Consider the following 16,167-nt stretch of genomic DNA (forward strand, 5'->3'; position numbering starts at 1 on the left):
AAATACTCAAAGAGCGTGTGAAGAAAGGCAGGTGAGGAGTGTGGCCTAGAGGGAGAGGAGGTAGCCTCAGGAGAGTCCCAAGGGCCAAATAGAGGAGACTGGGGGGGCTGCATCTGCCAGGGGGGCCTGCTCCCCATCCTTGTTCTACAGTCAGAGAAACCTAAGATGTAAGAAAAACCTCAAGTTATCAGAGCCAGAATGTTTACACAGTCCAAGGTCCATTATTTCCTTGACCTTCCTCTTTGTTTCCCTCCCTTCCTGCCTTCCAGCATTTCATCCCTTCAGAAAATTCCAGCACTCTGTGTAAACAGCCTTGCAAGGGAAATGCATGTAAATCCAACAGAACTTTGCAGTTCTCCACAATAACTTGGAAAGTTGGGTTCCAGTAAACACAGAGGGGCAGGGCACTGGCACAGGCACAGCATCGCAGGCTCCTCTGTTACCGCCACAGCCAGCTATTGTTGTAACAGAAAAGTGGCTTATGTAACAGCACTGACTTCCAGTAATAAACTCATTGCTGTGTTCTAATTCACATGCAAGAATTTAGTTTCTTCTCCACCCTTCCAGAGGGAGCTCGCTCACTGCTATGCAGTGGGAGATGCAGAGGAAACACTTCGCCACCATACACATGGTTTCCTTTCCTTTAACTGCATCACCTCCCTTGCAGTATCAAAGCAGATGATAGCCAGGCCTTCTGAGCTCTGTGCATTGCACTATGTAAACCTTACAGCCAGCTGATTGCCAGGGCTTGAGAGGTTCCCACATAAGATTGTTGATGCTTGCAAAAGACTGTGCACAGGGCTTTGCAGGTGATACCCATCAGACAACTGATGTTTATGGAAAACCCCTTTAGACCAGCCACATCTTTACCATCAGGTGTAGGACAGATGGGAATGGCTTGGTTGGGCAAAACCACCTTATTGATCAAATGGGGCTGGAGGCTGTGCAAACGCTACAGCAAAGGTCGGAGCTCTGTGGTCTGAATTTGGTTTTCCAGGTCTCTCTGGCTGGCCCTTGGGACTCTCCGTAGGACATTCACCCTTCCCCAGGACACACATCTGACCAGCCCTGATCTACATCCTTCTCAAGTGTTTTTCCTTTGCAGGAATGTGTCCTAAAAATGTGATAATGTTGTCCACTTGCTTGGATGAATAGAGAAATGGTTGGATGGAGAGATGAGTATGTGCAGAGATGGTGTAAAATCACTTACAGTGATTCATAAATAAGTTTGCAGTTAGTGTCAAGCACATGAATGTCTGTCCAATCACAAACATCAGACCTGGAGGAAAGGTCCTCCTCTGTGGAACAGGCCACAGTTCACCTTGGCAAGAACTTTTTGTATCACTAGTACAACTTACCTGCGGCTTCTAAGCATTGTTCTACATTTTGTCACCCATTCTGAAGGTACCAGTGCATTCCCATTCCCATTCTCTGCCATATCTCTTCAAGCCCTTGTTTGTTTTTTTGTCTAGCCTTCAGTACCAGTCCTCCTGGCTTCTTAGCTCTTCTGTCTCTGTGCATGGCACAGCCCAGTCTATTTGAGAGCAGCCTGCCCAAATCAATACCTAATCTCAATTGCAGGTAGGTAGCCGTGTTGGTCTGCCGTAGTCGAAACAAAATAAAACAAATCCTTCCAGTAGCACCTTAGAGACCAACTAGGTATGTTATTGGTATGAGCTTTCGTGTGCATGCACACTTCTTCAGATCTCATCTAATCCAATTGATGGATTGCTTTGCTATAGCTGGCCTTCCTGACTCAGGCTCCTTGCTGGTGTGAATCTCAGACTGCTGCTCTAGGAAACTTCTCCTGCAAATATCAATATCCTCCTCCCTAATAATAATAATGAGGAGGAGAACTTGAAAGGCATGAACAGCACTGTCTTAACCCAATGTCTAATATGATTCCTACTAATTCAGAGTTTGAGCTTTGAATAACATTGAGTAACATTCCTAAGAAGCTCTGGTTAGTTATCTTGAAAGTATCATCCCACTCACCTGATTTTCCGGACTGCTGTTTTCATTGCCCATTTTGATAAGAAGGTCTCGAAATCACTCGCTACATTAAGGAAGCCAGCTGCAAGAAATGAACATCTGTGTAAATACTGTGGGGAAATAACTTTCAAGAAGACAAGCCTCCTGACCCCGCAGTCATGACACCTCCCTGAGCTGTTCCCAGTAAAAATTATTGCCAAGGCTTGCAGTGTGCCCTGCAAAGACAGTTTTTATGGCAAGGCTAGATTAAGTATGGAAAGCCTTGTGACAAATCAGATATTTGGAGCCTTAGTTTACTCATTCCCCCCACAGGGTCAGCCCTGCCATTGCAGCATAGTGAAGTGGCCTGTTTCAGGTGGCACTTTGAGCCAGGGCAAATGAAGGCTGTGGTCTCTAGACTCCACATACGATGCTTTTGTGCCACATAGGGTTTCCCCAGCATTGAAGTAGCAGCTTCACAAATGTTGATAAAAGTATGTGCTCCCTATTGATAATACTACCCCCCTTTCCTCTAGTTTTGCATTTACACATCTGATTTGCTAACTTGTATTTGCCATTCATGCAGAACTAGACCAGATTCTTACACGAATCATTTATGCATCATTCTGAGTCCTAATTTTAGCAAAGTGACACAAGCAAACACTGAGTTACCCAGAGATTACATCAGAACAAAACCCTTGTGTTGTTTTGCTTATGTACATAATCACACACGCACTGCCTGGTCCACTGATGGTGGTGGTTATTGCTTTGTTAATATATGACTTTATTGAGAGTAAGACATGGACTTCTGAGTAGACAAGCACAGGATTGTGCGGTAACACTGTTATTCTAACCAGGACGCGTAAAAAGCATTAACATGATGAAATTCAATACCCATATGGTATGAGCATATGTCCTATGATGTTTTCTTTTCACCTAATTAGAACTAATCTCTTAATGTCTACTTTGCACCAATCACTATGCTGCAATGCTTTGAAATATTTAAAAACTCCCCTCCTTCGCTTTAGGCTGGAATGCAGAAGCTGGCCACACAATAATCCTGTGCATATTTTCTCAGGAATAAATCTAATGGAGCTTGTCCCCAAGTTATTATGGACAGAATTGCAACTTTGGCATTGGTATTTAATTTTACTCCAGTGTAAAGGCACAAGGGGTGTTTCTCCCATGCGTTGTACCACTCTCATACAAAATGGCAAATTTATAGGTGTATGCAGTGTACACAGAATTAGGACCCTCTGCAGCTAAGTGCCCCCCCCTCAAGTTATCTGTATACATTGCTAGCTAAGAAGATACCTTTGCAACATCAAACAATGAATTGCCATTGTTGAATTATAGTATTTTAGTATGCTGGGTTGTGTCTATTCTTCATTTCTCCTACCCCCTGATTAAAGGCCTTCATTGGTGCCACTGAACCGAACTGAGTATTGTGTTTCTAGCCAATTAAGTCAAAGCTGTGACTATTTGGACACTGGGAAACCGGAATCCCTGGGATCCTAACAGGGTGGGGTTTTTAATGGTGCAACTGGAGTCTCACCTTTCTTTAAAAAAAAGAAAGAATGATATGGAACATATTGTGCAGGCTACCTTCTAAGCCAGGGGTTGCCAACCCAACCCAAGCAGAAGCAGGGTTTTTTTTTCAGGGGGAGCTCACAGGAACTCAGCTCCAGCACCTCTCAGCTAGACACCATTGCCATTATAAGAAAACGAAGGAGGCATTCATGGTGAGTTCCGGCACCCCTTTTTCTAGAAAAATAGCATTGAGCAGAAGGATGAGGATAATGCTTGATCTGGCTCTGCAGGACAGAACACTTGCTGGAGCTGGAAGGGCTCATTGACTTGTCTATTTGTCTATTTGTCTATGATGCTAGCACCTCCTCTCCTTTCTGGAGGGAAAGATTTGTGTGGATAGTTGTGGGACACAGATGGAGAGGAGAGATAGGATGGGTTCTTGGAGGGTGTTCAAGGATGGATGTACTGCTGAGGCCTCCTCCTCTGCTTTGGCTGCCCACAGAAGGACTTTTTGAAAGGGAAGAGCTCAGAAGTGTCATACCTGTAGGAATTCTCTTTGCTGCCCATTGACCTGGTGGAGCAGGCAGCAGGCAGCTGCTCTGGCCATGGAGCAGTTTTTGGGAAGGGTGGGTGGGTGTGTATCTCTGTGCATGGAGTTGTGATCAACCCACTTACTGCTCTATTTGTTTTGTGGTCATATGGAGCAGTAGCCAGGCAGCTACTTCAGGGGTCAGCAAAAATTTTCAGCAGGGGGCCGGTCCACTCTCCCTCAGACCTTGTGGGGGGCTGGACTATATTTTGGATGGGGGGGGAATGAACAAATTCCTATGCCCCCAAAATAACCCAGAGATGCATTTTAAATAAAAGGACACATTCTACTCATGTAAAAACATGCTGATTTCCGGACCATCCGTGGGCTGGATTTAGAAGGCGATTGGGCTGGATCCAGCCCCCGGGCCTTAGTTTGCCTACCCATGAGCTACTTTAATGTGTGTATTGAAGTGGGGGAAAGCACAGGAATTGCCTGTCACTAATTATGAGGGTTTTTTTTTAAAAAAAAATGGCAGTGGGAGAGTTGAAGGAACTACAATAATAATTATCCCATTACTGTTGTTTTTGTTTTGCTGCCTCCTGGCATGTGGAGCAGGCAGCTACTTGAGAGGGGCCTCAGTTGAATATGATGGTGAGGGGGAAATGGCAAACGTTTCTAGTTTCTACTGCATGCCTTAGAGCAGGGGGTGCTCTGAAACTTGGGATGTGGGTGGGGTGGGAGAAAGAGACCAATACAGAGGCATCATCACATCCTTTCCCCTTATTGTCCCCAAGTTGGTGGGTGGCGGCAGCGCAGAGGCAGTATCATTATCACCTTTCCCTTCATTTTTCCCAAGTTGTTGGGGGGGCAGTTTGGGGGAAGAGCCCAGTGCAGAGGCACTGTCATTATTATGGTCATATTTTCCTAGACTGCCTCAAGTTGTTTGCAGGTGGGGCAGTGCAGAAGCTTTATCACCATAATAATTAACATCATAATTAGTAACATGGTTTTTTCTGGGTAGGGGCACTCATTCCACAGGTATTGTCATTATCATCAACTTTCCCTCCTACCAAGCCAACAGCGTGGATAGTTCCCAAGTTGTCTGGGAGAGGGGAGCACAGAAATATTGCTATCCTCTCCTCACACACCCTCTTGTTTTGAAGCATCTGCATTCATTTAGATGAAGGAATAGGATCACGCACACACACAACAAAAAAAGGATCGAACACAGGGCCACACAGACCATAAAGTCATCACTGCTCATACAACTTTTACTTAAGCACAATACCCTCCATCATTTCTCCTCTAGAGCTGTTCACTTCACATGGGTCTCTCCCAGCAACAACACCCCCCTTTCTCTGGTTCCACCACTGGAATTCTTAACTCAAGAAAAAAGTAGACCCCAGAGACAATATGAGGCAGCCGACACACCAAACCATGTGAATGCTTTACCTAGCTATGTAATTCCTCCTCATATGCCATTCATGATGAATACCTCAGTATAAACTGTCACTGAAAATATCTCTGACCAAACATGAATACATTGTTTCACTAGACTCTTAATTAAAACACAGTTCTCTTCATTGAGAGATTACAAGATTTTGCATAACCCACTAGGATCAGGTCTCACAAATAAGTGACATTTGCATATTGATTTTTTAAAGAAATAACAAAACCCAACCAGTAAATTTCATTTGTGTTTTCCATTGTTATTCCTAGATAACATACTTTTAAAGCATGTTGTTTTAAAATACAGTTTCAGCTCAACTGTATTTTAGAATATAGTGCTCATGTAAACCTTGTCCCGTGAGAAACTTACTTTTGTTGTGAGAAACAAAAAGACAATAGGAAGAAATTCTTAGCACACTTACGTTCCAGGATAATTGTTTTTGTTGTCCCTCTGACCCCCCTTCTGGCACTTCAGCAAATGTCTTTGGCAGCTCACGCTTTCCAGCTGCACACCTCACCAGTCTCCACCTTTGTTTTCCTCCTCTGCCTTCCTCTCCTCCGAATCACATGAATCTGGCTCTCTTTTAAATGACCCACCTTGAATTAAGCATAACCAGTTGAACAAATAACTTTGACTCCACCCCAGGTACAGAGCAGAACCAGTCAGTTCCCCACACTCACTCAATAAGTGCTACTTAAGAAGGAGAGACAGATGCGTGAGGATATGGAGTTGAAGACAGACATTGCAGCATATATCAGAAAATGGAAAATTTGGTTACCTTCCTCTGCTTTTCCATCTCATTTAGAGGGCCAAGGCACATATGACCTGCGGGCTCTTTGTGGGTATCACCACACACACACACACACACACACACACACACACAAACACACACTGCAACATCCACAAACACTTTATTACCATCTCAGGACTCTCAACTAACATTTTAAAATACTGCATAAGGAAAACATAAGGGAAACTTTTTTGTTTATTATGTAAAGTATTTTCATAGCAGCCTTCATAAAAAATGGATTTAAGGGCAGATAGGTAGGGCAAACGCAGGTGGCGCTGTGATCTAAACCACAGGGCCTAAAGCTTGCCGATCAGAAGGTCGGCGGTTTGAATCCCCGTGATGGGGTGAGCTCCAATTGCTCGGTCCTTCTCCTGCCCACCTAGCAGTTTGAAAGCATGCCTGTGCAAGTAGATAGGTGCCGCTCCGGTGGGAAGGTAAACAGTGTTTCCGTGCGCTGCTCTGGTTCGCCAGAAGCAGCTTAGTCATGCTGGCCACATGACCGGGAAGCCATATGCCGGCTCCCTTGGCCAGTAAAGTGAGATGAGCACCGCAACCCCAGAGTCGTTCGCGACTGGACCTAATGGTCAGGGGTCCCTTTACCTTTTTAGGTAGGTAGGTAGGTAGGTAGGTAGATGATAGATAGCTAGATAATACCCCACCCATTTGACTGGGTTGCCCCAGCCATCACTTTGGCTGTATCCCTCATGTTCTTGCTTTGATACTCCAGCAGCAACAGACAGCCTTGGACATAGCCCTGGAGAAACTAACACTTCCATCACATCAAAATGTCTACAGAGAATAATGCACAGCCCACACATCTGAAATACTGCTTATTACGGCATGTGGGGTACAGAGGTGGACAACAGGACTAGGACCAACTGCCTCAGATACTGCTGCATCAGGGGATTTACATATCAGTAACCTGCCAGTTTTAGGAGAAAGTGAACTACCCTCCATCAGGCATGGGTGAAGGGCAGCTACAAGTGAGGAAGCAGAACTGGGAGTGAACCAAACCCTATCAGGTTGAGCTTCAGCTGCCAGGCAACTGTGAAGTCAAGCTTCACCATGTGAAACACAGGCAGTAAAATAAGTGGGAACCCTAATGTTGCTTCAGATGGGCAGGTACATAAGATCAAGAATGAATTTGTGTGTGAGAATGAATTCAGAGTTTCCCTTTGGCTTGTTTGTTTTCCCTGCTATCTTCAGAGAGCTTTGCTGCTGTCAACTGCCGACATGACCGTCTGTGCTGGGAATAATTTCCCAGTGATTCATATTTGATAGGTGGAGTCGCACAGACAGAAACTCTTTGAAATGAGGTGATGCAAGAAGCATGGCACCTGTTTATGCTCTGAGTTAATAGTTATTATTAACCCTTAATGTCAGCTCCAATGACTACAAGAGATTGCTTGACAGAGTCTGCTTGCATAAAACTACCAACTCCTAGGCAGACTTCAAGGTCTAGTGCTTAACATAATTTTGCACAGTGCTGTGGCATGTTAGCACAATATGAAGATATTCAGCCTGTTTCTATACAAATTTAGACACACCCAAACCCACTGAAATCATCAGGTTCAGGTGATGCACCAAACCCTGTACCAAATTCTTGCCTAAACAGGAGTTCAGGCCAAAGGATTATTACCTTGTTTGCACCAGTATTCTGGGCATCTTGTATGTACAGCAGAGCTATACTGCTGCCAGTGCTTTTAAGGAGACTCTGTGACAGCAACTGCTCCACAAATGGAGAAACAAAACAGCAAGTATCTCATAGAAAGAGCCCCTGCCTTCCTGAGTGGGATATTGAAGGAACTGTCTGCATGGGTTTCCGGGAGGATGGACATGTCAGCCACTTGCAGCAAAATGGTGAAGAGTCTAAAGGACTAACATAATTATTATGGCCAATGTTTTCATGGACAACAATCCTCTTCATCAAGTGCACAAAGTGTTATCCCAAGTTGCAGCTGTGGCTGTTGTATTTACACAGCTGGAAGAGGGAGTGTTCCAAAATCCAATTTCCCTATCTGCAGTCTGAAGTGGTTCAGTTCACTCTGCTATCACAGAACTCTGCCAGTTTATATCCACCTCATTTTGATGTATGTGTTGACCATGCATATGACAGTATATAGCTCTCTCTCAAATAATCTGCAGGGCTTTTTATAGGTTAGTTGGAGCCTACCACCCAGGCTTCTATATAAAAGGCCCACGTGGTTGCCCCATTTAAAATGATCTTCCAAGCCTCTCTGAATAAAAGTGGTTCCCATGCAGCTCAGGTAACCTGTAAAGGACACAGCTCCTCCTGCCACTTCCGTGGGGAAGACCCATAAAATTGGCCCCACCATGTGGATGAGTCATTCAGATGTTTCCCCACCTCCATCATGGATCTGCAGTTGGACAAGAAACTCCTAAGTCACATGGAGAATACTTAAAGGGCATCTCAATCAGAGATAGCTGTTGGAGGCTGTTCTTTTGAGTGTAAACAAGCAGTCAGTGACTCACACATAAATATCTGTTTTCCAAACAGCTGCAGGACCATCCCTATCATCAGACAGAGTAAAGCAGCTAACTCGGGCAGCAAATACTGAGGGACAGGTGGGGAGGTATTAGAGAACAGAGCTGTGTGCACCATGTGCTCTCTAAGCTAGCTTGCTGTCCTCAGGTGCAGAGGAGGATGGTGTCATTGTCAATGCACAATTCAACAGTGCTAATCTGGTTGGCTTCTCTATGTAGAATGGAGAGATTGCCAGCTTGCCTTTGCCCTCATACAGCAAAATGTATTGGGCCAACCGTGAACAGTAGTTATGTCAGTACGTTTGCAGCCGTGAAAAGCAAGAGTAGAGCAACTTGTGTTTCTCTCCAAGTATCATTGGACTCCAACTCCCATCTGTTCCAGCCAGCATAGCCAGTGGTTGCGGATGATGGAAGTTGGAGTCCAGGCTTACTTAAAATAATAAAAGAAATAAAGTAAAAAGGTGGCACTAATTAGTTTCTGGGTCTATTTTTACACAAGCATCTATTTTCTCTTGATTGTTGGGGTACAACTCCAGTAAGCCTAAGCAGGAAAAGACTCCCCCTGGAAGGAGCAAGAAGTCACTTAATGAACAGTGTCTCAGTTGCATTGCAACCTAGTAATTAAGGCCAGTTGCTAAACCATATTATCATGCTTTCTAACTGGATCATGAGGCTATGGAAGGGAGCTCCAGCAGGTCCTTCTGCTTGGCTGTCGAGAAGGGAATGAACAAAACCAGCTTCTGTTGCCCCAGATGGCATAATCCCTCAATGCTTCAAACAAACACCCAACCTAATCTGCTTCTCCTAATGAGAGAGCTAAAGTTGTGCAACACATGTGCTTTGCCAGCCTGGCTCTGGCACTATTTATACCTGATGTGATCATTTTCCAGTCACTAAAACAAACCCCCAACAGCGTGAGGCGATCTGTTTTCAGGATCTAGGGACACTTATATTTAAAGGTGCTTGTGCAATACCCAGTGAGACTTCACTACACTTGCAAACACTTTGGGGAACTTGAAGACCAGATGGCCAATATGTAGCTTTCCATTTTTTTTGCAGAAGGGTAGGGCTCATATATTGCAAATATCACTGGCAATAAGGTTCTAAGTTTTTTAAGCAGGAGCTGTGAGCATAGACCTTCTCCTTAGAAAATCTGCTCTGTAAAATTTGACATCTCAGTAATCATGCTGTCTGCCCAATGTGGACTTTGGCTGACTCTGGCTTGTCTTTAAGATGTGCCTCCACTTATGCTCAGCCTGTACCTTTGTACATACATTCAACTGTTAAAGGGGGGGGGCATATGCCTCTGGTGACCTCCTTTCATAGAAAAACAGAAGCCAGGTAACGGCTGTGCCCCAGAATTTCATGCTTATCAGAGACATGAGGTGAGCGTGAGAGGTATATTATTTCCAGATGCTGTATCCTATGGCTCTCACATCCACATTAGATGTGCTGCTTTTAGATCCCAAGGAGATCCTGCTGTTCTCCCTCCTGCTTTCTTCACCTGCCTTCCCACGCCCAAGCAGAAGATCATCTCTAACCTGAAATGCCCTTGTTAGGGTGGGTAGGTTCAGGGGTGGACTTTGGTAATATGGCACCCTGAGGACAAAATTTGGCATTCCCCTTCCAAATATTTCTTATTTTCACAATAATCCCTTTTGGTACGTTTACCTGTATATTTACCCATATAAATATAGTTTGTTTGTTGTTACTACTACTACTATCACTTTTGCACCCCCTCAACTTGGCTCCCTATGCAGGGGAACTGCCCTAAATCCAGTGCTTGGTGGGTATCTTAAAACTGGAACAAATTAATCATGTACTTTCTTTGCGCTACTTCAGTCTCTGAATACTAGTGTCTGGCTACTGGCATGTCTCTGAATACTAGTGTCTGAGGGTTAGAAGCAGGTGAGAACTATTGGACTCATTTAACTACTGCCTTCCAGATATGCCTCAGGGCGATGTACAAAATGCAACACAAATCTATGGAAACAGTTAAAAAACAACACAGAAAGTAACCACAAATATGTTTAGAAACAATACCAAATGCACCCGTGGCGGAGATCTGAATAGAAAGCATCCAGATTGGGGAATCGTGTCACATCCAGCTGATGTTGTTTCCCATAGGTATCTGGTGAGCCCACCTTGAGAACACAAATCTGGATTCGATGGGCCTTTCCAGCAACACTCACCTAAGGTGTGTTGTAAAATTTTATGTCTTGGCAGGAATTGCTGCAACTCCCGTCTGCAAGTTACCGTCCAGAATGTCCAGGAATATTTCCTCCCAATAACATATACTCTTCTGGAGAGGAACTGGTATTTGGGAATACAGAAACCCTATCCCCCAGACCTCACTGTTTTGATCTGGAGGAGAGCCAAAGGTTGGCCAGACTCATCGGCTCTGATCCTAAAAATATCCACACACGTAGAACCCCAATTTGCAACTAAGACTTGGAGTCTGTTACTGTTTGCAGAGCTGAGGCCAATCTATGCATAATCCTGGGACAAGGGTAAGGGTTTCGGTGTTGTGTTGTTGCTCACAGAAAAGATTAATATGAAAGAAAACAACCCAAGGTTTCTTCAGTCTAGGGTTTTTTTGGGGGGGCATAGTAGATATACTCACACAGTGTACCCCTAAAAGCCTCATGCACCCCCAAGCTAAGTGCACACTAGTGTTACACCTGTATGTATAGCACAAGCTAATTGTAGGGCCAGAATCAAGTTATAGTGCATTGTACACAGAAACTAAAACCAAACACCCATGTAGACTGTCTTGTGCTGGAGTGTTCATTTTTTACACAGTTCCCTTTCTACGTGTTTGGCTCCTCCAGACTGGTGCTTGTTTGTTTGTTTGTTGCAAATTTTGCGTATTCTGCAACATGTCATTGGTGCTATAGCAGTGTGTTAGTGGTGAATGGTTAGTGGATTTATATTCCTCTTTATTAGTTGTTCTTGAATGCTTCCCTGAGACCTTAATGATTATCTGTGGGGGTTTTTCAAATTACTGTATGTTTTAGGTTTTAGCGGTGTGCATCACCTTGCTACCTTATAATATGGTGGTATAGAAATACTTTTGCAAGTAAAATAAATAAAAAGAACCTGCCTGCATTGTTGCTGGTTATTTTTGGGCTATAGCACAGCAAAAGCAGGACCAAACAATAACAACCACCTTGTAACATTTGTAGTATAAAACACTGCAGGATTTCAGCAGAAAGTTACTGTATGTGGAAAGAATGCAGACTGCCCCTAGGCTTTTTGCAGGTGCAAACAACATTGAGAGCAGGGTGGTGTTTACTGCCCCAATACCACCAGGAGTGCAAATAATCATGAATGCACAATAAAAAGGGTATTTGGAGAGACTCCTACATTGGTGCTAAAGTGATAAGTGCAAAGAAAGCTGAGCATGCACGTGACTGGGGAGAAATGAAGCATCACAAAGGTGGCTGCTACCTTTCTGTAGATAACATCAAATGAATGGGACAGGCCTTCATATTTTCCTGTCTAGAAATGCTAAGACAGCAACTGTCTGGCAGTTCTGAATAAGATTCTCAAGTACACATCCAAATCTCCATGGGCTCCATGCATCTGCCATGATACTCTCCCACTTGCCCCTTCCTGTCAGCATTGCAAACAAATTTGTAGTGCTAAAAGAGTGAAGCCTGGTGCATTGCAGTTTTGGGGCTAACTGGAAAGCTCCTATTTCCAAACTTCAAGGTCCCATGTGCAGTGCGCTACATGGTCTATGTGCCACCACAATCTAGATGCTTCTGTTGTGCCTGCTGAGACAGCTGGTGTAAATCAGGAGACACTGGGCATAACAAAAAATACCTGGTGTAACTTTGTATTGCTTTATGCATTTTTTGAAAAGCTTGCAGCCCCCCCTTTTTTTAAGTGGCTGATTTTATATTTACATCAACAGAATTGTTGAGTGCTGCTGTGGTCAGAATGCCATCTGTGAGCCACTGGATGTATTTCGTCTTTAATAACATTGCAAACTAAGTTTAGCCAATTTTGAAGCTGATTTGAATGGAACATGAATTTTCCTTGACATTGGAAATATCACCATGATTACCTCTCCCTTCAATAAACAAGGATTCTTGTCCTTTTCAAAAAACTCAAGCTTCTAACAAAAACAAATGTTGACCACAGGTTTCATACAACTTTAACTTAATGGTGGATTTTGGCTCAGCGCAACTGCCTAATATTCCAGATCTGTGGGTAACAGTGACTAGCCTAATAAAGAAAGTGGTTAAATGTAGTCATCAGCCTGTGAGTTGGGAAGGACTTGGAAACAGTAAGCGATAAACCAGTCGGGATGTTTTGCAGACAGCTTTTTCCAATACATTTTTCCTTTTCTATAATATTTGCCTCGCGTAATAAGATAACTCAAACCATCTGCACTGACTACTTCACTTCCACTGATTTGCAACTGTTCCAGTTACATTATTCCCCGGTGTGTATTTCATGCTACAAAAATGGCTGCAGTTCCCAGTTCGATCCATGCTGTAATGAGCATACATACCACTTGGCCACTGCAATGGCAAGTTTGCGTGTATATAAAACCTTGCAAACTATTATGGAATCAGTTTTGATGAAGTGGGTATTAAAATGTTTTAAGGAAACCTTTTTTAAAAAAATGTCATGCCCAGTTTACTGACACCAGTGCCCTACCTCGGTATTCAAGGTATATATACATTTGTAGTTTAAAGGGGAGGCGGGAATATACATGAAAGCTCCACCCTTTTCCAACATCCCAGTGTATGCCAGCTCCATGGCAGATGTCCTACATTCAGTGCCAAGGTCTGCACTTGAATGCCTTCCCCAGATTAGGAACCCTGGGGAAGTTTAGGGAAGGGCCACAACTCAGTGGAAGAGCATCCATATTGCATGCAGAAGGTCCCAGATTCATTCTCCAGGCAGGGCTGAGAAAGATTCCCCATCTAAAGCCCTGCCAGTCAGTGTAGACAATACAGTATTGAACTAGACAGTCCAATGGTCTGACTTAGGATATCACAGCTTCTTATGTTAGGTTTCCAATTGGAGGGAAGCATTCAGTTGAACGTGGTTACCCTAAACGCTCAGAAGACAAACGTGAAGCCAACATACTCAGGACTTACATACCATCTCCCTCCTCTCTTCAAGTCCACATGTGTTTCTCCAAATACATGAATGTATACAGAAGTCAGAACAGGTTTCACCACAGCTTGCAGACAACAACTGTGTGCAATAAGTTCCTGTTGAAAGAGAAACTCATTCGCCACTGGAGGTAACATATGCAGAGCTGAACATGTTGTTTTATTTGGTTTCCTATGCAGCAACCTGTTCCAGATACTTACAAAAAACAACAACTGTGTGCATGCAGCTTTTATATTGGCTGCCTCCCATGTTCCCAAACTGGGGTGCTCAAGTCTTGCAGACAACATAGGATAAAATCTTGATTCCTGTTTCCCATTGTACCTCAATCCAAAACCTGAGTGAGGCAAATGTGCTTGTCGAGTCCTAACATGCACCATGCAGTATGAAAAATTTAATTAGTCCAAGAATGTGCTTGTGTGATGTTTCAGACCTGCTGAGTGGTGCGCTTGTAAACGTGCCATGATGCCTAATGTTCTTTTTCTCAAAGCAGCAGAGCTCAGCATGCAGATTCCAAAAAGAAAGAAAAGGGAGTTTGTCATTCAGGTATAGCTTCAGTACAAAGCTTTACAGCAGTGGGTGTGTTCATTGCCTCAACACTGCTCTGATTCCACCTTGGAATTAGCTCTTTCATGAAAAAAAAAAACCTACATAAAACAAACCATAACATCCCATGATTTTGACATCCAGTCCTTATGACTAGGAGAAAATGGACATCTCAACTTCCTTGTCCAATTGACTATTTAGGTGCTAGTAGCAAGCAAAATACTGTAGTACATTTCTGTGATGGTGTTGAAATCTAGGCCTCTGATTCGAACTCCATTAAAGTTTTGGAAACTTTGCAGAATATTTTTTTCCAGAAGCTATTCTCTCTACCATCAGGAATGTCAGCCACTCTTCTTTGTAAAGAATCCAGGTGGCCAACGATTAAGGCAAGAACAGATTGCGCTCAGTTAAAGTATATTAAAAGAATTTCTACTAAGCCAATTGAGCATTTTCCTGGCTGTATGGAATTGGATGATAACCAGCTCTGGAGAGCAGCTTGTCAAGATGCTTTAGTTTAGACAAGTATTATTTTCCAGAACTGTGGTCTGCATTGACCAAAAAGAAGTGTCAAATAAATGATTGGCTCTTCTGGATAGAATCCAGAAGGGACCTGCAACCAATGAGAAATGCCCAATTTCCCCCTTGGTATTCACTCCTGAGAACAGAGTATTCTACAGCTAGTTATCTGGCCAAACTCTCACCAATTTCCTTAAGAAATGCCTTTATTTAATTGCGTTTCCAAGTGAGGCCCACTCTAGTCTTGGATGGCTGCTGTTACAAGGTCCCATACGCAGACAGACTATGTATTTGTGGCCAACCTCAGGTGGAAGACATCACTCATTATCTGTTAGTCTTCCACTTATATAGAGACCCAAGAGATCGCTTTCTGAAACCTTTGTTCACAGAAACACATAAAAAAGGTAAAGGTACCCCTGCCCGTACGGGCCAGTCTTGACAGACTCTGGGGTTGTGCGCCCATCTCACTCAAGAGGCCAGGGGCCAGCGCTGTCCGGAGACACTTCCGGGTCACGTGGCCAGCGTGACATTGCTGCTCTGGTGAGCCAGAGCCGCACACGGAAACGCCGTTTACCTTCCCGCTGGTAAGCGGTCCCTATTTATCTACTTGCACCCGGAGGTGCTTTCGAACTGCTAGGTTGGCAGGCGCTGGGACCGAGCAGCGGGAGCGCACCCCACCGCAGGGATTCGAACCTCCGACCTTTCGATCGGCAAGTCCTAGGCGCTGAGGCGTACACTATAAATAGCTTTGACTATAATAGCTTTGTAACACAGTAGCCCTATGTCCACTGGCTGCAAAAGAAATAACTAAAAAGGAAAAAGGAGTTTGATAAAATTGCAACAAATTGTTTTGGTAATTCAGAGGCTTAATCTGAAATCAAGCTAGACTTAAGCTTGTTGGTGTCTCTGGTATCTTCTCTCTCTTTCATCATGAATGTTGGCTTATTTTTTTGATGTATGTTCTGTATTATTTTATTAATACTATTGTTACTTAGTTTGTCATAGCTAGAACAATAAACTTATGAACTTGGTACTTGTTAAATTAAAATTTTAGTTACAGAATGGTTGTAGTAAATACTTTGCAATACCAAACATTTGGAGTCCTTGTCAGTTGCACACTTCAAAACTGTTTTCAAATTTAATCCAGTTCAAAGTTCTGTTTAAACTGGTTGCTACGCAATTCATCGACCTAAG

The 16,167-nt window shown here is 43.6% G+C and overlaps 1 protein-coding gene and 1 long non-coding RNA gene across 28 annotated transcripts in view; one reads left to right on the forward strand and one right to left on the reverse strand.

The window, feature by feature from the left end:
* Window positions 1-11,886, forward strand: part of LOC310845822 — a 40,986-nt gene extending 29,100 nt beyond the window's left edge. Inside the window, exons 2-3 of the long non-coding RNA XR_014564976.1 lie at window positions 10,192-10,338; window positions 11,005-11,886. This is a non-coding gene — a long non-coding RNA (uncharacterized lncRNA). The remainder of the gene's footprint in view (window positions 1-10,191; window positions 10,339-11,004) is intronic.
* TACC2 (transforming acidic coiled-coil containing protein 2) overlaps window positions 1-16,167 on the reverse strand; it is a 155,384-nt gene that overhangs the window by 137,113 nt on the left and 2,104 nt on the right. For 8 of the 27 annotated variants that reach the window (XM_083741140.1, XM_083741152.1, XM_083741149.1 and 5 more), the window contains exons 2-4: window positions 13,900-14,012; window positions 5,905-6,079; window positions 1,996-2,074 (exon numbers count right to left, since the gene is read on the reverse strand). In XM_083741140.1, coding sequence (XP_083597266.1) covers window positions 1,996-2,028 — 33 coding nt within the window. In that variant the 5' untranslated portion in view covers window positions 2,029-2,074; window positions 5,905-6,079; window positions 13,900-14,012. Of the gene's footprint in view, window positions 1-1,995; window positions 2,075-5,904; window positions 6,080-10,970; window positions 11,087-13,899; window positions 14,013-16,167 lie in introns of those variants that run through there. The other 19 variants (XM_083741129.1, XM_083741134.1, XM_083741168.1 and 16 more) reach the window with 4 other exon arrangements.

This window comes from Podarcis gaigeae (genome assembly GCF_964106915.1).
Source record: "Podarcis gaigeae genome assembly, chromosome: 5".
NCBI lineage: Eukaryota > Metazoa > Chordata > Lepidosauria > Squamata > Lacertidae > Podarcis > Podarcis gaigeae.